Here is a 23,891-nt window from a genome sequence, read left to right on the forward strand (position 1 = left end):
TCTAATATTTAAGTTGAAATGAAATAAGTAAGTCACCACAGTTTTAATTCAGAAGAGCTGCCTGTTTGACATTTATACATTTACTCGATAAATATTACCAGTTGTTCATTTTTGCTATCAGTACAATCATTTGATAGGGTAAAGTATGGTACACTCTTAGAAAAAATTTAAATTCTGTGGTGGTGGTGTTAAGCTCTTTGGAACCAAACTGCTGAGGTCAGCGGTCTTAAATTTTGTGGAATACATTGTTACAAATAAAAAGATTATAGCATACCTAACAGAAAATTGCAGCTGAATAATTTAGACAATGCGGGAAGGAGAGAACATATTAATGAATCTGGAATAATCATAAATAAAGGTGCACAGGGTTAAATTCTGTAACATTGCTGTTTTCATATGCTCCATTTGTTCGTATGTTGCATTTAATGTCAGTCACATTGCAATTAAAGAGAATCCAGTAAATTCTGTTCAATTGATGTTACTTTAAAATGCTGAACCATAGGCAAAACATCAATTGTATGTCATTTTATGGCACTTTGTTGAAACAACTTCAGTGTGGTTGACTACAAAAGTTTTCAAGAATTAATATGTTTCTTACAGAGAGAATATTTTCAGTGGATTGTTAACTGAATATTTTCAATGAATGTTTTCCCCACACGAATCACAGATATTTAAATATTTGCACATTCCATCAATTACATTTGCAACAACTTCTATGATGTGGAACATGTGAGTAAGTTCAAGGGCGCTCATATCTACAGACAATGGGACTGCAGTTCCCCACCCTAGCTATAGTGTATTCAGGTCAGTCAGCATTAAATGTCTTCCACATGGTTAGATCTGAAAAATTTTCTATCTTCTTACAAGTTGCCATTCATCTTCCAGAATATTAAAAATACACCATACCGGTCTAGCCCCCAACGCAACAAACATCTGTATGGTCATCAATGAGCAGGTTTACAAATGACATACTTTTTCTCAACAGAAACATGGTCACATCCAGGTCATTTAGATAACTGTATTTTTACTTTAGCTTAACCTACAATGAAATCTAATAAACACTGCCCAACTTTACATCAGTGGTTCCTGTATGATAATTTGTAGTGGAGGGGGGGGGGGGGGCAGACCTGGGAGTCTGGAGAATTGTTAATATTTTGGAAGCCAAGTGGTGCCTTTCAAATAGCCATTTAAAGGTTCCAATTATGACCACCTTAAAAACTTGCAGAACTTTTAAGTCATTTTCTTGAAGGAAAAATGCCTAATTAAACTATATTTTTTCGTTTGCCTCAAAGGTATGAGGAGAGGGCAGTGGCAGGCTGTGGCCCCCCTTGGCCCTGGATGTGAGTGCCCTTTCCTTACACAGATGATACAGATATATTTGGGAATTCATGTGGTGTAGTAGAGTTGTTAAGCACTATGATTTTGGTTTGTTTCTTAAAATTGTTTTCATTGTCGTTAGCACATTTAACTCCCAAGGAAGGTGGTAACATGTTTTTAGAGTACCTCTTTTTCTCATTCATGGACATGAGAATGACTGCACTGTAGGTAATGTGCACCATGTAACTCCACTGCCTTAAGGAATGCTTCATCTGTGCTTTGAAGGAAAGTCACTATTTTGTTTGGGGTAAAGAGAAATGTGTAGTTGAAAAAAACCTTGAACCTGGCAAGAATAAGAAGGTAATGAATCTTTTAAAGCTGTGCAAACCAAACATCCCACACTGTCATGTCAATGGACTGGCTGTGGCTAAGAGCATATTGTTAACAGGCTTCCTCCATCCCACATCCATTTCAGTCCAACTGAACTTATATGTAACTAGATGAACTGTAGCATAGCAAGAAACAATAACAAGTTTATTCCAAAAAGTGGAAATGTTGACAGAACTAGTTGTCACCAAAGTTAACCAGAGGACTGGTGTCAAGTTGTGAGCCATATTATGGTGGTACTTGAGGAAACATTGATCAGTTAAGGGTTGCTGATGCAACAGATCAAACAGATGATCATTTTTGTCAGCTCCAGAATGAATTGTGGGTTTGAGGAAGGGGCACTAAGAGTGTCATCCTTTGGAATTGTTCTGATTACACCATGATTTTGAACATCTATGAAATATTCATTGCTGTAAGCACCACATTCAGTACTATCATTTCCTTATTACTTAACAATGATTCACATATGGTCAGCTAACAGCCATGTACTGACAATTGGTATGGCATGCCCAACACATGCCGCCAGCAGTACTACCCTCCACTAACTCCTCACAGAACTGTCAAAAGTCATATGTTGTTTTAATTGCATAGTGGTCCTGAATTTATAAATGCTACTCATATTTTCAATTTGTGACTGGTTCCTCACAACACACTATATAAGAGAGGAAACTAATTGTGAGGCTGGCAGTAGCATATATAGTTCTTAAACAACTGCCTACATGAGGTCTGAGGATGGATACCAGTTACTATCCTTAGAGAATGTTTTTGTGCAGTGGATGCTTTTGCAGACCTACAACAGAATAGTGTTCCACTAAATATTAATTAAAGAAAGTATGTTAAGTGATGCTTTCATCACAAATCAGTTAATGTGTGTACATGAACTGTTGCTGAACTATACATTATGATTAGGTCTATAATACATGATTCTCTATTTAGATTCTGATTAATATGTACAGTCACACAGGAAACTGAACACTAACTTTTACACATTTTCTTTCCTCTATGCTATATTTCTTATAATGATAAATGCTGCTTGGCACATAAGCATTGTACCTGTTATTGCAGCTCTATTATGCTTTATTATGATACTTGCATCATCAGCAATGAATTCTGTTATAGTTCATTTATAAATTGAATGTTAAGGAACACCAGTAGTAATTTGTTCCCACTCTGAAGGAGAATCATTGGGAGAATGGCATAATCTGTCTAACATGGCACTTTATGTTTAGTATCAGTTAAATATACTTACTCATTGCACCTTGAAAGCCATAAACCTCATGTCTGTCCAAAATAATGTTTTCATTTGTGTAGTTAAATGTCTGTCAGATCACAAAAGTCCCACTGGGTGAAATTTTGTCATTAAGACATTGTAATTTATGGCCAGTGAAATGGCAGGTGGCAGGGGAGATTTCCTTTTAGAATACAAATTGTGAGTAACACAGAGTCTCATATTTGCAGATATGCTTAGCTATTCTATTTTTCCCCTTAACTTTTGAGAGGGATGCTATTTCTTAAAATGGTGATGGTTATTAATATCTGCCCAGATACCATTCTTAAAGAGCAGTGTAACAATGACATACTTAAGCCTGTATAGAAAGTATATAGTGAAAATTAAACATTAGACCATAAATAATATGGGCAAGTACAATAGTTATGTGAGGAACATATGCTTTTAACATCTGGCCTGTAATATTAACACCTCCATGATACTTTTTTTTCTTTGAGAGAGTGAATTGTTTTCCTGATTAATAATTAGTTAGAACAGCAACAAGCTGAGTGAATTGTTGTGGTACTGAATCTCAAGTATACCACAAAGCTTTTTCTTCACAACTGACATTACCAAGTTCCTGTACCCTGTTTAACCTTTGTAGTCATGGACCCTTTGATCATTGACCAATTATGACATCATCTTTTTCATTAACAGACTTCCCTGTTTCCCTTCTATCCACTGCCCATATAATTACAATTTTATTTTGAGATTGCTTAATTTATTATATAATATGCAAGACCTGTTGTACTGGTGCTTGATAAATTACAACACTTCCTATAACATGAAAGCAGATGAGATCATTGGACACAAACTGAAAGAACACAAGGATATATTAGTAGTCTTTCTTGTTTTTGTGGTTGCAGTGTCCTTAAAACTGAACATAATCTTCCTAAGATGGTAGGTTAAAGTTCAGGACAAGGCTGTAACTGGTAACAATGAAAGAACAACTTACATTATACCATGTGGTAATTTATAAAACTTTTTGTTCCAACATAGCAAGTGTTACATCATTCAAACTGGTCACAACATAAAGGAACACTGTTTTAAATTTCTTCTAGAGTGCCCTAAATCTGAAGAAGTTAAGCACTTAATATCTACCATTTTTCTGATAGAATACATCAGTGTTTATATCCTGACATTGGCTTCATCTTTTTGGGGGTTTGTTAATGAAAGATTGTGTTGAAACAACTCTAGCAAACTATTTGGGTAACACAATATCTTTCAATTGGATAATGCCTGAATGTACTAGTACCTTTGCTCTCAGAGTGTCAACAACTGCTGTACAATTTTTTTGACAATCCAAAAGACTCCTCAGCTGTTCATTTGAGCATACGCTAGTCTTAGAGAGAAAACTTTCTTTTATATTACTATTAATTTAAATGAATCAGTTCTTATATGTAGATGTATGTAATGGATAAATTACATTCAGACCAGATTGTTTCAATCACCTGGGATATAGCTGCATTGTATATGATTGAAATATTATACAATGAAGTACTGAATATTAAGCATTATCAAAAATTCTCATGAAAGTCTATGTATTTTCTATTCATTAGCATCTATTTTGTTTCCTCACCTGCATTTCTCTACCCTAACTCCTTGCTTGTAGTTTCCATCATTATTAACAATGAATAATGTTCGATCATCTGCATTCTGGCCAACCTTAGGGTACAGCACAGTCTCCTGGTGACAGAAAATCCTAATTACTTAAATAGCCCTGTCTCTTTTTTTCTAAAAGTAGTTGTACAGTATGCTTCAAAATCAATGTTTCAGTTTAGTAAATGTGGTACTCACATCAGAGTCACATACTGAGTCATCATTGGCATCTGCATCAATTCTTGTTGCAACATCCTCATACTCACAGGAAGGGAAAGAAAAACATTCGATTATCATTTCATTACTGTCAGTTAAGAAACACAATATTCATCTGATTAAACACAACATTTTGTGAAACTTATTGTTTACTATCAATTGACAACAAAAGTGTCTATGAAATACAAAATGTAATCTTCATATATTTGCACAACAGGTCTACTTTATTGTTGAGGATATTTACAGATAAATCACTGAGACTGTAAGTAAAAATGCATCGAAAACTACACTCTTTGATTATATGTTTGATAATGTATAATATCTTATGTTTTAATACTCAGTTGATGATGAAGACAGTAGAAATGGTACATGAGCTAGGATAAGGGGAAGACAGAGAAGGAAATTGACCCTATCCTTTTCAAAAGTAACTACCCCTGCATTTGCCTTATGGAATTCTGAGAAACCACAGGAATCATAAATTTGGACATCCCAGACAGGACTTGAATAGCTACCTTATTGAATGTTAGTCCAGTGTCTTACTAATGTGCCACATCACTCAGTGTTTGATAATCAGTTGTCTGACTTTCAGATATAAGCATAATATTATGGCATGACATTACTACACTTCAGAGTAACATTTTTTTAATATGCCTACTGCTATGATTTTAAACTTGATGTTACTTTTATTAACCTGCAGAGTTAACTATATGAATGGAAGTACTTTTTCTCTAAGAAACTGTCCCTGAGTATATTTCTGAAGAATAATTTATGAGAGGGAAAAGAAGGGGGGGGGGGGGGGGGAGAGAGAGAGAGAGAGAGAGAGAGAGAGAGAGAGAGAGAGAGTGAGTGTGTGTGTGTGTGTGTGTGTGTGTGTGTGTGTGTGTGTGTGTGTGTGTGTGTGTGTGTGTGTGTGTGTGAGTGTGAGTGTGTTTTTGTTTTCGTTCCTGTTTTTGCCTATTCTATGAACCCATAACATTATTTTACAATATTCCAGCTCCCATAAAATTAGCTAGCAATAACAAAGCAATTTTGTATACAGAAGAAATTTTCACCCAAATATCTGAACATAAAGAAGCAACTGAATAAACATTAGATCTAAAAGCCATGGTAAACATTAATTAATATTATGGTGTATGGTACAAAGGTTTAATGATGAAATATCTATTAATATATTGTGACTAATACAGTCACTTCAAGTAAAAACTGCCTTGAAAGTTTCTACGAAAATTACAGTTACTGTGTTTAATAAATGGGTAATATGACTTTTAACACACTAAAATGTCAAACATATGAGGTCTGTTCAAAAAATTCAGAACTTTGTCCACAAAATTTTTCTACGCATACCTTTCACTTATTGTACATGGCCTCCTTTGCAATACTCTCCTCCACAATTGATACACTGCTCCCACCACCATTTCCACTTCCAGAAGCAGGTTTGGCATGCCTCTTACCTATCATTGCAAATCTTTGTCCTTTCAATCGGATTTTTGACTTTGGGAAAAGGAAAAAGGAAAAAAAAAAAAAAACAGAAGTCCACAGGGGATAGGTATGGAGAGTACAGATGATGAATCAGCACAGTGATTTCAGTTTTTGTGCAATAGTCATGCACCAACAAAAAAATGGTTCAAATGGCTCTGAGCACTATGGGACTCAACTGCTGAGGTCATTAGTCCCCTAGAACTTAGAACTAGTTAAACCTAACTAACCTAAGGACATCACAAACATCCATGCCCGAGGCAGGATTCGAACCTGCGACCGTAGCGGTCTTGCGGTTCCAGGCTGCAGCGCCTTTAACCGCACGGCCACTTCGGCCGGCTATGCACCAACAGGTCACAGTGTCTCACAGGTATCAAAACGCGTCCTGATAATGTCATCAATTAACAGTTTGTCCCTGTAGCATGAATTCATGATAAACTAATTCTTCAAAGTCAAAGAAAACTATCAGCATGGCTTTGACATTTGACCTAACCTGACAAGCTTTTTCTTGTCTTGGAGAAACTTTCCAGACCCATTGTGGATACTGAACCTCGGTCTCAACATCATAACCATAGTCCCATGTCTCATAACCAGTTATGATTCTCTTAAGGAACATCTTGTTCTCATTTTCACAATCCTATACTTCACAGACTGTAAGGCAAAGGTTTTTCTGGTCTTGACTCATGAGCCGTGACATGAATTTGGTGGCCACACAATGCATTCGAACATGCTGTGTCATGAGTTCATGACATGATGAAATGTTAAATTCTTCTGCAATCCCTTGAACAATCAGTCTTTGATTGGCGCACACAATTGTGTTGACATTCCTGACATGAGTTTTGTTGGCAAATATTGAAGGGTATCCTGAATGAGGGTCATCTTTAACTTATATCTGGCCATTTTTAAACCATGTGAACCATTTGTAACACTAAGTATGATTTAAGTACTCATCACCATAGGCCTCCTACATCATTTGGTTTGTCTCTGTAAAGGTTTCCTTGAGTTTCATGCAAAATTTAATGCAGTCATGTTGCTCCTCTAACGCTGCCATCTTGAAATTTGCAGACTGTGTGACATAATGTTGTACTTAATACAGCACTGAACAATAACTAACAGACAGACATACAGATTAGATTAGATTAGATTAGTACTTGTTCCATAGATCATGAATACAACACTTCATAATGATGTGGAACATGTCAGATTAATAAAATGGGTCTATACAAGATATTACAGTACACAAAATATTACATGAGACTTAATTTTTTTGTGGGGGTAGGGGAAATTACCCACTTGCTATATCCAAAAATTCATCTAATGAGTATAAGGAGTTGCCATTAAGAAATTCTTTTAATTTCCTTTTTAAATGCTATATGGCTATCTGTCAGACTTTTGATGCTATTAGGCAAGTGACCAAAGACTTTTGTGGCAGCATAATTTACCCCCTTCTGAGCCAAAGTTAGATTTAACCTTGAGTAGTGAAGATCATCCTTTCTCCTAGTGTTGTAGCCATGTACACTGCTATTACTTTTGAATTCGTTTGGATTGATAATGACAAATTTCATAAGTGAAAAAAAATATATATATATATATATATATATATATATATATATATATATATATATATATTTATTTATTTATTTATTTATTTATTTATTGTGAGGCTACAGTGAAGATCTCTAGCTCTTTAAATAAGTGTCTGCAGGATGATCTTGGATGAGCTCCAGCAATTATTCTGATTACATGCTTTTGAACTATGAACACTCTTTTACTCAATAATGAGTTACCCTAGAATATGATCCCATACAAAAGCTGAGAATGAAAATAGGCGTGGTAATCTAATTTACTGAGACGTATATCGCCAAAATTTGCAATGACCCTAATAGCATAAGTAGCTGAACTGAAATGTTTCAGCAGATCCTCAGTGTGTTTTTTCCAGTTCAACCCCTCATCAATGCACACACCTAGAAATTTTGAATATTCTACCTTAGCTACTAATTTCTGATCGAAGTGTATATTTATTAATGGTGTCATTCCATTTACTGTGTGGAAATGTATATACTGTGTTTTGTCAAAGTTTAATGAGAGCCCATTTGCAGATAACCACTTAATTATTTTCTGAAAAACATTGTTTACAATTTCACCAGTTAATTCTTGTCTGTTGGGTGTTATAGTTATATCATCGGCAAAAAGTACCAGTTTTGCATCTTCGTGAATATAGAATGGCAAGTCATTAATATATATTAAGAACAGCAGAGGACCCAAGACTGAACCTTGCAGCACCCCATTCTTGAATGTTCCCCAGTTTGAGAAATCAGCAATTTTTTGCATATTATGTGAACTGCTTATTTCAACTTTCTGCACTCTTCCAGTTAGGTACGATTTAAACCATTTGAGCACTGTCCCATTCATACCACAGTACTTGAGCTTATCTAGAAGCATTCCATGATTTACACAATCAAAAGCCTTTGATAGATCACAAAAATTCCCAACGGGCCACTTCTGGTTACTCAGAGCATTTAATATTTCATTAGTGAAAGTATATATAGCATTTTCCATTGAAAAACCCTTCTTGAAACCAAACTGACATTTTGTTAAGACTATTTTTTGAAAGGTGTGAAGCTACTCTACAATATATTACTTTTTCAAGAATTTTGGATAAGGCAGTCAGAAGAGAGATTGGACAGTAGTTTTTGACATCAGACGTATCCCCTTTTTTATGCAGTGGTTTAACAATGTCATACTTTAGTGTATCTGGGAAAATACCCTGCTTCAGAGAGCTATTACATATGTGGCTAAGAATCCCACTTATTTCTTGGGAACAAGCTTTTATTATCCTGCTGGAAATGTCATCAATTCTATGTGAGCTTTTATTCTTGAGAGAGTTTATTATCTTCCTAATTTCAGAAGGAGAGGTGGGTGGAATTTCAGTTGTATCAAATGGTGTGGGTAAGGCCTCTTCCATTAACTACCTTGCTCCTTGTAATGAACATTTAGATCCTATTTTCTCTACAACATTTAAAAAATGATTATTCAAAATGTTTTTAATTTCCAGCTTCTTGTTTATCAAGTTTCCATTCGCTTTGATGGTGATGCTGTCATCCTATACTCTTGGTTGCCCTGTCTCCCTTGTAATAATATTCCAAATTGTTTTGATTTTGTTATCAGAGGTGGAAATGGAAATGAGCGTTTGGCGTCATTGGCCGGGAGGCCCCTCGCGGGGCAGGTCCGGCCGCCATATCGCAGGTCTTATTACATTCGGCGCCACATTGGGCGACCTGCACGCCGGATGGGGATGAAATGATGATGAACACAACACAACACCCAGTCCCTGAGCGGAGAAAATCTCCGACCCAGCCGGGAATCGAACCCGGGCCCAGAGGACGGCAATCCGTCACGCTGACCACTCAGCTACTGGGGCGGACTTATCAGAGGTATTAATATCAGACATGATTCACATGCTTCTGGACTTTTTAATAACCTTCCTTAAAGTGGCACAGTAGTTTTTATAATATTTGGCTGTTTCTAGGTCATTACTCTTTCTTGTTGTTAGATACAGTACCCTTTTGTGGTTACAAGATATTTTTATTCCTTTAGTAAGCCAAGGGTTTTTGCATGGTTTCTTATAATTAGATTTAACTACTTTCTTGGGGAAAGAGTTTCCAAATTCTCTTACAAGTGTATCATGAAATAAGATATTTTAAATTAGACTAGGTTGAGGTGTACAAGGAACCAGGTGCTAACTGCTGAAGATTTTCTCTGAAATTTCTAATTGTTCAGTCATTAATTGAACACACAACTTTGGAGGGTAGTTTTGAATTACTGAATGGAGCTATGTCATATACTGTAACTAGCTGAGCATCATGATCAGAAAGCCCATTCTCAATAGGACAATAATTTATGTTTTTAAACCTATCTTGGTCTATAAAAGTGTTATCTATCAATATGCTGCTGTCTATTTCTACCCAGGTAGGAAAAATTAATTACAGATGTCAAATTGAAAGAACCGAGCAAGACTCCCAGGTCATTCTTCTTATTACATTCTTTCAGTGAATCAACATTGAAGTCCCCACAAATAATAATTTGCTTTCCCCTTTCTGACAGATAGCACAACAAGGCATCAAAGTTTTCCAGGAGTAAATGAAAGTTTCCTGAAGGGGACCTATATACTGTTACAATTATAAAAGAGCTGTCTTTCAGTTTAAGTTGACAGTCACATGCTTCTATATGTTGCTCTAGACAAAACTTTTTGTATCTAAGCTTTCTACACAGTGATAACTTTTGACATATATGGCAACTCTTCCTCTCACCTTATTCTCTCTACCCATATGTGCAGCTAGTTTATAACCACTGATATTTACCATTTCCATATTAGACACAATGTGATGCTCAGACAGGCATAGTATATCTATTATGTTATCAGATTCAATGCCGTCTAAACAAACCAGGAGCTCATCTACTTTATTCTTCAATCCCAGAATATTTTGGTGAAAAATGGTAACATTATTTTTTACTTTACTTTTGTGAGAATCTACATTTTTCTTTAATCCACCAATATTTTGATTAAATACGGTAACATTATTATTTACTTTCCTGTTGTGAGAATTTTGGACCTCTTTAGCACCTGCCTGTCTGAACTTCTCATTGGACACTGATATTAGTCTAAAAAAGAAGTACATCCATGAGTACTAGTGTCCCCCCTTATGGATTTCGCTAACAACCCTGCCAGTTTACCCTTCCCTTTCGTATTGAGGTGTAGGCCATGCCTTGTGAAATCCCCCCTATCAATAGCCTTGACAGGAACCAATCCAATGTCTGACAGAGTGGCCGCCCTACACAACTGAGCCAACTCCATATTTACCCTCCTGACAGAGCGGTTCAACTGGGGCTGATCATGCCACACAAAAGCAGGCACCAGCCCAACCCTGGCACGGGTCATTGCTAAGGCTATTTTCACCAGGCCACACTCAATACTGTAGCCCTGATCCCTATCAATACTGTTTCCCACTCCACCCACTATCATCACATGATCCTGCTTTGTGAACAATGGACCTTCTGGTAGTTACACATTAAACATAGGTGCGTGCAGGGATGCCCACTGCATTTCACTCCTACACAGCATTGGAGCAAAACTATGAATGTTCCAGAATGTTTTGAACAGACTTCATATAGCTGAGAAAAACTTCTCCGGGCATAGTACTCTGTAGGACTGTAGAGACACATAGAACCTTAATTCTTTCTCAACTGAATAAATCAGAAGTGAAATTCTAACTGTGTGTGTAGCCTAAGAATGTTCTATATCACCTGGAATAGGCACCTTCTCCATGTCCTATAAGTGTACTATAGTACCGTAACAATGTTGAAGGATCAGAAGTACATATTGAAATGAACAGTCAGTGATGAAAATTAATTATTGCTTACTATTTATAACATCCTCCAAATGAAGTTTTCAGAATTGTAACTGGTATTACTAGTACCTTTTTTCAAATTTTTAACTTTATTTCAATTTCAAACAGAATCATAAAAATAGCTAAGTTTTTATCTAAAACACTGGAATGTATGCTTTAACTGTCTTCAAATAGGACCTGTTATATCTGTGTTCTATATAATGCTACTGTACATGTGTGTATGTAGCTGCTCTAATTCAGTGTTGTAATTCTGTTACAATTATACTCCCAGAATACTGTTGGAAACTGCACAGCCAAGGATTTAACAGTTTTAATTAACACACTTTACTATGAGGAGATGGTTGATCAATGTTTTCAGTTGCAAGCACTTCAATGACATCAGACACTGCTGTTTCTGTCTAACCAGATTTACTGGTATAGAAATTCATTAAATTCATATTGTGTATTTGCATTATTTATGTAAAGCTAATAGTCCAACTGATTAACATTAGCATGTGTCCAAATTGGACAATTACTATTCATTATACCATACTTCAATAATTGATGTCAATATGTTGTGTGTGGTGGATTTAACTATAACAGTCTCTCATTTCTTCATAAATGTATCTGTATTACATTGGTTTTTGTTCGTTCAGCAGAAGTAAGTGACATAATTTGGTCTTGACTAAAAACAATTTCAATTGTTTATTGTAATGTTTAGGTAACACTTTTATGGTAAAGATATTAAACGATAGTGAGATCAGAAAGGCAAAGTTATACTTATTCAAATAGCATGGTAAGGCATATTGTAGGCATCTCCACTATGACAGGTCATTTTAAAACACTATCAAGGAATATTACAAGCTAAATCCATAAGGTAGATGAAATTCTGTTAAGGAGTAGTCTACTCTCAAAAACTAGATCAACTGACATGGTAAGAGTGAACAGAAATCAGTTAGTATTACTGAAGATTTAAACTTATAATGTATGCCCCATAGCTTGTTTGATTTTGAAACTTGACTACTTTACACAGAATTTCATTCTGATAAGCTTCAGAATAGTATATACAATGTATACTCACAATATGATCATCTTGAAAGTAGCTACTGAAGTCATAAGCTGAGTTTGATATAACCTCTTCAATATAATGACTGAAAAACAAATATTCATCTGTTAGTTGGGTACCTTGCAAGTTTACAAATGCTGACACAATTAAAAATTCATTTCAACAGAAATATTCAAATTTTCCTATGTCTTTTACAATTATTTTTTCCTCCTTGAGTGCCATGAACCAATTCAATCAATCCCAGTCAGTTAACAAAATAAATTACTTTCCATGATTTTTTTTGGAAAATGTGAATTGTAGATACATGTGCGAGAGTGAGTAAAAATTTTCACTTCTTAAAAGTGAAAAATTTCAGCTTACATCACAAGACTCAGGTGGTAGCTAAGTCAGACTTTCCACTACATGAAGTAGTTGATGATGATGATGATGATGTGCCTGGCTTCTTGAGTGTTTGACATCATGATCTCTAGTGCACATACTAATAAAATTCTGAGAAATTGAGCAACTCTTGCAACACACTAAAAACAACAACACAATGCATCCAGGTGCACAGTCGAATGTTTTCCTCTCTCCTCTTTTTGCTAGCAGCGTATAGGAGTACTGAATCATATGGATCATTTTCTCAGCTATGAATATCTTTTTAATCAGTTGGAGGGCACTGAAGTAGCTGAGAAAAATTTTCACACCATATCTGCTTCATTGCCTTCAGGAAAACAAATAAGCTGCCACAAGAGTCACCCTAATTAGCACTATTGGTCAACAGTGCAATAAAAACAAGGTGGTGATTTACATATACCTCGTCAAAACACACAAGTATTTGAATCGCCTTACTGTCAGCATGGAGACAGCAACCTGTAAACTTCAATGTTGAAGATTTTATTAAAACCTTGATTTGGCCAAGATTGCAATGTAGAAAACAGTGATTAATAGTTTCAACAAAAGTGGTAATCTTCAGATCTGGAAATTGCTATAGAAGGTCACAAATATTTCATAATACATTAGCATTAACAAGAATAATTATGTAAAAGCTGTTGGTCATTATGGTGTTAATATCCTTGAGGCCAGGTCAGACATAGAACTACTACTACTACTACTACTACTACTACTCCCGAACAGGCCATGAAGGCTCAATAGTACTGACCGGCCACCATGTCATCCTCAGCCCATACGCGTCACTGGATGTGGATATGAAGGGGTACGTGGTCAGGATACCACTCTCCCGGCTGTATGTCAGTTTCCAAGACCGGAGCCACTACTTCTCAATCAGGTAGCTCCTCAGTTTGCCTCACAAGGACTGAGTGCACCACACTTGCCAACAGCGCTTGGCAGACTGGGTGGTCACCCATCCAAGTGCTAACCCAGCCCAACAGCACTTAACTTTGGTGATCTGACAGGAACCGATGTTACCACTGCAGCAAGGCCGTTGGCCAGATGTAGAACAAAACAGAACAGAATTTTGCCCAAGTTCACCATAAGTCACAGCGCTGACTTCACATTAAAGTTTAGCATTTATTCAGACGTTGATATAGATCTACCCATCATACATTCCAATAACCTTGGATCTATATTAACAATTATTTCCAGTTATAATCTTTTATATCCTCACTAAAAGTTCTATAAATACTGTATATATTACACTACATTACCTTGCACAATGACATTAGTTCAAGATCTTCATTCTTGTGTTAATGAAGCCACCACTATTTACTCCTAGTGAACGCTGCTGTCTTTTGACTTGCATGGTGTTTGGTGAGAGTTTATTTTTGAGCACATCATTATGTTAAGCTACATTTTATAAATATAATGTTGATATTTATGTATGGCTTTGTAATTAGTCATTGGCCATCTAAGATGACCACACTTGGAAGTTGTTCACACTACTTGTTTTTCTGCTTTGATTGTTATTCTGTTCTACGTATCATAATATGGGCACATTTTACATGTAATTAGTAGTAATGATAAGAGCAGCTAGTACATTTCTTGAGCATTAGTTCATGTTTCACATATACATAAAGCCATGTAAGACTTCCACTACCACCCAATTGTTCAAATTATTTAACTTCTTACAACAAGCTGCAGATGAATTTTATATGTATTGTATTATAGTTTATATTACCTACAACAACATTAGTTGAACAGCATTGCCTTTTATAAGGTCGCTGTCGTACCTAGAGGTTGTCTTTTTCCTGGCTTTCATATTGTTCAGTGAGGTCCCATGTAATTTCATTTAGCATCTGGTTAAACAGTAGTTGGTGTTTTTATAGTTAAAAATGTAAATGTTAAAATGTTATTTGTGTTAATTCTCTCTCTGTGACATAATTAGCTTTGCATGACATTAGGCCATCTCTAGCTTCAGTTTAATTACACAGATTTTACTAATTTTATAGCTACATCTATTGGTTATATCATTTATTTTAAAATCACTACTTTGTTACTTTTTCCCTTTTAATTATTGTATCACATTACACCCCATTTCATTACACTGTACTGTCACCTAGTGGCATTTTCACTAACTTGTTAGCCCATGTATGCAGTGCCAATCAGTTGGTTTACTACCTTTTATTTATTTATTTATTTGTTCATCCATTCATAGACAAAATTATTTGCATGGATGTCATCATTACACACACATATATATTCATAATTTATGAGGTACATAAGGTAAAGGGGGAAAAAAAAAAGGCTATACATAAGAAGTTCATAATACAAATATAAATGTAAGCAATTTGTCACTCATTATGTTAGGCAGGAGCCTGCTTCAAAAAAAGAGAAATGAACTGGAAGACTCTTCGAGTAATTCACCTTGGTTTTGTATTGCATGGAGTAAATTACAGACTACAAGCTACTGTGTTGTTTACAAGCATACTCCACCCTCTTGGTCTGCTTTGTAATTGATCAAGTTACTTATTTATTTGTAATAATTTTATGTTGCATGAACTCTGTAATGCAGTAAAAAATATTTTAGTGAATATCCTTTAAGTTATGCTTTAAATTTATGAACCTCCTTTATGTCTTCTATCTCTTTTGCAGTTTATATCTGGTTCAATGATCATGTATGGAATTCTGAATGAGATTCTCACTCTGCAGCAGAGTGTGTGCTGATATGAAACTTCCTGGCAGATTAAAATGGTGTGCCAGATCGAGACTCTAACTTGGGACCTTTGCCTTTCAGATGGTAGAGCACTTGCCCATGAAAGGCAAAGGTCCCGAGTTCGAGTCTTGGTCTGGCACACAGTTTTAATCTGCCAGGAAGTTTGATATCAGCGCACACTCCACCGCAGAGTGAAAATCTCATTCTGGAAACATCCCCCAGGCTGTGGCTAAGCCATGTCTTTGCAATATCCTTTCTTTCAGGAGTGCTAGTTCTACTAGGTTCACAGGAGAGCTTCTGTAAAGTTTGGAAGGTAGGAGACTAGGTACCGGCAAAAGTATAGCTGTGAGGACAGGGTGTGAGTTGTGCTTGGGTGGCTCAGATGGTAGAGCACTTGCCTGAAAGACAAAGGTCCCGAGTTCGAGTCTTGGTCCAGCACACAGTTTTAATCTGCCAGGAAGTTTCATGTATGGAACTGTTTGCTGCATGCTGTTCTTTTTTCCATTTTTTAAATAGAAACTGTACTTTGGAATATATGTTCATTTGGAACTGACAACAATACACAATTTTTTGAATAACTCAATGCAGTGGGCTTTTTTGTGGCTCTTGCTCATTATTCTGATGGATTGTTTTTGCAGTCTGAACACATTTTCTACAATTTATGCATTTTCACCCCAGAATATTATGCAATAACTGATGTATGTGTGCATAGTATGTTGCCTTTAGACATGAGCTATTACACACTGTGGCTATTATTCATAGGGAACAGCATATTTTAAGTTCTGCTGTATTATATTTTTTCCCTTTGACTGACAATGCGACCAGGCATTGTGAGTCAATGTTATGTTCAAAACACTGCAATGATGTTTTTACAATATGTTTTACACTTGTATATTGTAAATACAACAATAAGGTATGTTTTCATTGGAATTTTGTTGCAAATAGCTTTGTGCTATTGGGCTTGGATTATATCAATGTGATTTTATTTTTTCTGTTCTACAACTGTCATTTCCTTAAGAATGTTAATACTGTAATGACAAAGTGTCTTACTTATTCTCTTGATTTATCATCATGTATTTGTTTTCTAATAAGTACTGGTACTCCTAACAGCTTTTGTGTGATTGTTGTTCTTAACTCTATTGTATTTCAAAACATTTCTGACTTTTTGTCTTTTATAGCAATTTCTATATCTGAAGGGGACCATTTTTAGTTGTTGAAACTAGTAATCACTCTTTTCTATATAGCAATGTTGACCAAAGAAATGTTTTAATAAAATCTATAAGATTCATATATGTATTTGTTGTGTCAGTTTCTGAAAGATAAGTATTCACAGATGTAGAAAACTCTCATTGCTCTAGAATTCGTATCTCAATGATCACTGTTGTGTGTGACAAAATTGTAATTTTGCAATGCAAGACTGATTTCCTTACATTGGATTGCATATAAGACCAACAGATATATTGATGACAGGTATATTCACCATGTAACCACAACCAAGAATGTTTTTATGATGAAAAGAGCAAAGGTATAAATTTGAAAACCTATCAGCAACTAAAAAAAAGCACTGAATGGGGCTCCTTGGTTCAGATGCTATACTTTTTATAGCAGTTAAAGATGGCAATACACTTAAAAGCACAATCCTGGTGGATACAGCTCTCTTTCATAAAATGAACTGAAAGGACATTACTGAGTCATCATCTGAATTAATGCACAAAGATGAATGACAATAAAAATATATAGTAGTGCCTTGAGGAATCCCAAATGTAGACTGACAATTTCCCTTCAATGAATTAGCAGCTCTCTTTCATAAAATGAACTGAAGGGACATTACTGAGCCATCATCTGAATCAATGCAGAAAGATGAATGACAATAAAAATATATAGTAGTGCCTTGAGGAATCCCAAATGTAGACTGACAATTTCTCTTCAATGAATTAGCAGTTCAAAACTCATCCACAGTCTACAAGCCACAGCAGAGTGCATGGAAGAAGGTACAGGGGATATACCAAGACATGGAAACACCAAAAACAAAACACAGTACCATGCCTAATACAGTTTATAAAAACCATTTGCATCCAAAGCAGCTTCCAGTCATCTCAGAATGAACAAACAAGGTCCTGTATGGTTTTCAATGGAATCTCGTACCATTCTTCCTGCAGTGGCAAATACAGGTAACCATGATGAAGGTGGAGAGCAATTGCACATGATTCTCACCAAAGCAGACTACAAAGGCTCAGTAATATTTAGATGTAGCAACTATGGTGGCCACAGAAGATGTGAAAATTCCTCCTTGCACTCACAAAACTACTCCAGGATGATGCAAGCAGTTTTAACAAGGGCCATGTCATCTTGGAACATACCATTGGGGAATAAACATTGTGCTGTTGGATGGATCTGATCACCCAAAAAGCTCATTTCACTCATGCAACTTTCCAAAGTAGCCATGGGGCCCATGGAATACCACAGTATGGCTGGCCAAAAGATCACCAAACCCCCACCACATTTCATTTCACTCCTGGGGCGTAAACTTGACTAGAAATTGGAAACAGTATGCAACAAGACTCATCCTACTAGGTGTCTTACTTCCACTGCATTGTAACCTAGATTTTATGTCTTCAGCTGAAAGTTTTCCTATTATGGGAGTTTTCATCACTGATAAGGTGTTATGGAATTCCAGTGCATCCTGGAACTCCCAGCTTATGGAAATCACTTCATGTTGTTTTGGTGCTGACAGGATTCACCAGTGAGACATTCAGTTCTGCATTGACTTTGGCAGTTGTTGTCCTCTTTATTTTTTATCGCACTTGGTTTCAGTGATAACCTGCCATGGTCCCTCAACACACTTTTGTCCATATTGTGCCTGAGCTGTTGATTTTCCATTTTCAATGTATGCAGTATAAATCTGTGATATGTTGGCTCTTGAAACACCAAAAACTTTGGCTACCTTGATTATGGAAGCATCCGTCATATGAGCACAAACAATGTGCCCTCATTTGAATACACCAAGGTCCATCACAATGCACTCACAACTTTGTGTTCTGACAAGGACTCATTCTCACAAGGTGTTGAGGACAACACAAAGGTGCCTTTCACGGAGAAATACAATGGTGGAACCTAAATGCTTTGTTAGTGTCTGCATTTATGTTCAGGCATGAGTTTGTCACTAGGTTTCCATATTTTTGTCCAGATCCTGTACTTCTCGTTGTTCCATGTATTAGCATTTTGTCCTGTTCTGTTAGTGTATAGCACACGAGAAGAATTACTGTTTACATGCCTCTGTGTGTTCTCTGATTAGCATAATCTTGTCTGTATGGTCCCTACTGTATCAATACAGAAGTGGCTGTAGTACATTTCTAGAATCCTCCCTTATTACTGACTCCTGAAATGTAACTTAGCTTTTGTGGGATAGGTGACAAGTATACTCTGGTATCTTCCAGGTCAGATTTTTCATCGTTTTTATGACACTCACCTGTTAGTTAAACAAACTGGAATACTATTCATGCTCCTCTTCTATGTGTACATTCAGTATCTACTGTTAATCTTATTCGGTATGAACCACAACCCATCAAGAACACTATAGGTTGAGTCACATGAGTGTTCTGTAAGCCATCTCCTTTGTAGAAAGTCAGTATTTTCCCAGTTCTCTACCAATGAAACAAAGCCTGCCACTTGCTTTCTTTACAACTGAGCATATGTAAGCAGTCCATCTCATGTTACCTGATACCACACATATGATCATAGTTTCGTTAATCATCATTGGTGTGTTACCGAACTCCAATTCTTTTCAGAAATCAAGAAATACTATATCAATCTGGTTGTCATGTAAGGTAATTGAAGGTTGAGCATTGTGTGATAGATTTTTATGGAATCCATACCTGTTAGCATAGAGGTGGCCATTCTGTTTGAGATAATATGTTATGCTTGAGCCCAAAATTTGTTATAAGGTACTACAATCTGTGGGTGTAAATGATGTAAGATGGTAGTTCTGTGGTTCACTTCTCTATGTTCTTTGTAGTTGAGTGTGACTCGTGATTTCTTCCAATGATATGGCACAGCCTTTTTTGTTCAAAGAATCTGCAGTATATTATATTAATGTGCATGATAATATCAACTGCAAAGTCTGTAGAGGATCTGACAGGGGTCCATCAGGCCATTGAGCATTGTTCAATATTAATGTCTTCAGCTGTTTCTCAATGCCGAACGCCAATTTCTGTATCATTCACTCCTTCAGTTATTCCTCTATCTATCTTCTTACAGCCATACTTAGACATATGTCACTGACTCACAGTGCACCAATTGTGAGGGGCTCACAACAAAAAATTGACTTCACATTAGAATCCCACAAATATGCTCTTGTCTCAACTATTTCCACTCATCAGTGACAGTTTCTGATTTTCCCTGCAGATGACAGTGCATTAGCTAATAATAAGTACTTAGTGGGGATATCTAATGTGTATATGATGGGTTTCATTTTAATTCAATCATAACATGAATTTACTAGGAACTGTATTGCTATTAAAATACTCTATGAACCTGTTGCTAAAAAATAAATTCTCAGTTCAAGTGAAACTATTATATTTTTCTTACACACACAATTACTAAGTTACAGTCCTGTTACTGAATGAAGATTTAGTCACCAATTGACTGCATCTTCAGTAGCAGGTACATTTATGAATATTCATGTAGGTTCTGCCACAAATAACCTGTCTCATGAAACTTTTCATGTTTCACTTGTTTCACTAACTCGGCATGATTTATATTACAAAAATACATTATCTAAATCTGTGCTTCTTATAAAGTTCTCTTGTGCTTATCTAGCCTTTCCATCACATTTTAATAAGTAACTAAATTCTTCTATATGAACAGTTTGCCATAGGAACATTATACTCATCCTCATTTTATAGATCATGATTATCTCCTTACTTAAAGGCTTTCTTGTGAGATATGCCACTGCATCCCACTACTTCACTTAGCTAGGTGTCAGTATACTCTCAGTTCGTTTCCAGCAGAGAAAAATGTGGCCTGAGCAGTGCTTAGTGGTGCTTGCTGCATGTCTTGCAAATAATGAACAAATATATGCCCCCCATTGTAAAATAAATGAAGGAATATACACTGCCTGGCAAAAAAGTTACGTGAAAATAAAGAGCTGAATCACTCGGAAAGGAAGGAGGAAATGAAATGAAACTTCATGAGCTGAGAGGTTATATGATGCTACTACAGTGATTAAAAGAGAAAGTCAAATTAACAAAGAATTTGTCTGTATGAACCTACTTATCAGTAAGGTGTTACACTACTATGACCAGGATGCATGCAGGCACTGATTCCATTAGAAATGGTGTCATGAAGCCACTGTACTCCCTCCTGAAGCAAGCTAGTGCACCACTGTTGTAATGCAGTGTAACTACAATAATAGTGCTTCATCTTTATGTAAGTACAGATATATTTGCAACAAATGCTGCCCTGCCACTTACAATTGTCCCACTAGTATCTATTTAGTCACCAGCATCCAGTTTTTTTGTATTTGTACAGCGATCTCCAGCAGTATAAACATGTACATGAATGTATAAACACATGAGGATGGGCGCAAGCCCGAAACCGGTCATGTGGCAAATAAATAACCTTTTATTGTGACTGGTAGTGTATATTTTTCTACACCCTATAAAGGAACAGTCATGGAGTGTGACAGCATCCACCATGGATAAAATTCTTTCAAAGGTTGATGTTTGGTTATTCAGAGTGTATAATTTTTAAACCATGAAAGCATATATAGCCTGTTGAATAGACTTTCTGTGAACCAAATTGACGTTTTGTTAGTACATCATTTTTTCAAATATGTGAAGGTAATCTTGAATATATTATTATTTTAGGTAAAGCTGTCAGAAGTGAGACTGGGTAGTAGTTGTTAGCATCAGACTTATCCCCCTTTTTGTGCAATGGTTTGACAATGGTGTATTTCAGTCTATCAAGAAATGTTCTGGGTGGAGATTTTAATTTGCCGGATATAGACTGGGAGACTCAAACGTTCATAATGGGTGGAAGGGACAAAGAATCCAGTGAAATTTTTTTAAGTGCTTTATCTGAAAACTACCTTGAGCAGTTAAACAGAGAACTGACTCGTGGCGATAACATATTAGACCTTCTGGTGACAAACAGACCCAAACTATTTCAAACAGTTAATGCAGAACAGGGAATCAGTGATCATAAAGGAGTTACTGCATTGATGATTTCAGCTGTAAATAGAAATATTAAAAAAGGTAGGAAGATTTTTCTGTTCAGCAAAAGTGACAAAAAGCAGATTTCAGAGTACCTGATGGCTCAACACAAAAGTTTTGTCTAAAGTACAGATGATGTTGAGGATCAGTGGACAAAGTTCAAAACAATCGTACAATAAGTGTTAGATGAGTACGTGCCAAGCAAGATCGTAAGAGATGGAGAAGAGCAACTGTGGTACAACAACCATGTTAGAAAACTGCTGTGGAAGCAAAGGGAACTTCACAGCAAACATAAACATAGCCAAAGCCTTGCAGACAAACAAAAATTACAGGAAGTGAAATGTAGTGCGAGGAGAGCTATGCGAGAGGCGTTCAATGAATTCGAAAGTAAAGTTCTATGTACTGACTTGGCAGAAAATCCTAAGAAATTTTGGTCTTATGGAAAAGCAGTAGATGGGTCAATACAAAATGTCCAGACACTCTGTGACCAAAATGGTACTGAAACAGAGGATGACAGACTAAAGGCCGAAATACTAAATGTCTTATTCCAAAGCTGTTTCACAGAGGGAGACTGCACTGTAGTTCCTTCGCTAAAACCGAGCGAGGTGGCGCAGTGGTTAGACACTGCACTCGCATTCGGGAGGACGACGGTTCAATCCCGTGTCTGGCCATCCTGATTTAGGTTTTCCGTGATTTCCCTAAATCGCTGCAGGCAAATGTCGGGATGGTTCCTTTCAAAGGGCACGGCCGACTTCCTTCCCTGTCCTTCCCTAATCCGATGAGACCGATGACCTCGCTGTCTGGTCTCCTTCCCCAACACAACCAACCAACACCCAACCTTCACTAAATTGTCTCACAGATGACAAAATGTAGTTATCGAAATAGACGACAGAGGGATAGAAAAACAATTAAAATTGCTCAAAAGAGGAAAGGCCACTGGACCTCATGGGATACCAGTTCGATTTTACACAGAGTACGGGAAGGAACTTGCCCCCCTTCTTGCAGCGGTGTACTGTAGGTCTCTAGAAGAGCGTAGCATTCCAAAGGATAGGAAAAGGGCACAGGTCATCCCCGTTTTCAAGAAGGGACATCGAACAGATGTGCAGAACTATAGACCTATATCTCTAACGTCAATCAGTTGTAGAATTTTGGAACACACATTATGTTCGAGTATAATGACTTTTCTGGAGACTAGAAATCTACTCTGTAGGAATCAGCATGGGTTTCGAAAAAGACGATCGTGTGAAACCCAGCTTGGGCTAATCATCCACGAGACTCAGAGGGCCATAGACACGGGTTCCCAGGTAGATGCCGTGTTTCTTGACTTCTGCAAGGCATTCGATACAGTTCCCCACAGTCGTTTAATGAACAAAGTAAGAGCATCTGTAGCATGTCATCTTTGTGGTGTAGCAGTTTTAATGGCCAGTAGTGTAGGTTAAATTTTAAATTAGCATTAGGTTCCATATACACCTTATCTCAGTCTAGATGGTTCAAGCTTTCCCTAAAACTTGCAGTTGTTAAATTGTTAATTGAATGCACTTTTTTTTTTTTTTTTTTTTGGAGGGCTGTTTTGCATTACTGTATGGAGCAATGCCACATATTGTAACCAGTTGTGCATCATGACCAGGAAGACCATTCTTAACAGGAAAGTTTTTATTTTATTAATTTTATCTTTATCTAGAAAACAATTTCTCTTGGTCTATAAAAATGTTATCATCAGTGTGCTGCTTTCCTGCACTACCGAAGTAAGTAAATGAATAACTGAAGTCAAACTGAAAGAACCAGTTAATACTTCAAGGTCATTCTTTCTATCAGACTTTCAGAAAATCTGGATTGAACCCCCATAAACAATAATTTGTTTCTCTCTGTCCAA

General features: G+C 36.5%; 1 protein-coding gene across 1 annotated transcript in view; it reads right to left on the minus strand.

Annotated features, from left to right (window-relative positions):
- The window catches only part of LOC124555398, a 498,627-nt gene that overhangs the window by 12,689 nt on the left and 462,047 nt on the right, over window positions 1–23,891 (minus strand). The window contains exons 5-7 of the mRNA XM_047129294.1: window positions 12,731–12,800; window positions 4,769–4,831; window positions 4,551–4,657 (exon numbers count right to left, since the gene is read on the minus strand). Coding sequence (XP_046985250.1) covers window positions 4,551–4,657; window positions 4,769–4,831; window positions 12,731–12,800 — 240 coding nt within the window. The remainder of the gene's footprint in view (window positions 1–4,550; window positions 4,658–4,768; window positions 4,832–12,730; window positions 12,801–23,891) is intronic.

This window comes from Schistocerca americana, chromosome X (assembly GCF_021461395.2).
Source record: "Schistocerca americana isolate TAMUIC-IGC-003095 chromosome X, iqSchAmer2.1, whole genome shotgun sequence".
Lineage (NCBI taxonomy): Eukaryota > Metazoa > Arthropoda > Insecta > Orthoptera > Acrididae > Schistocerca > Schistocerca americana.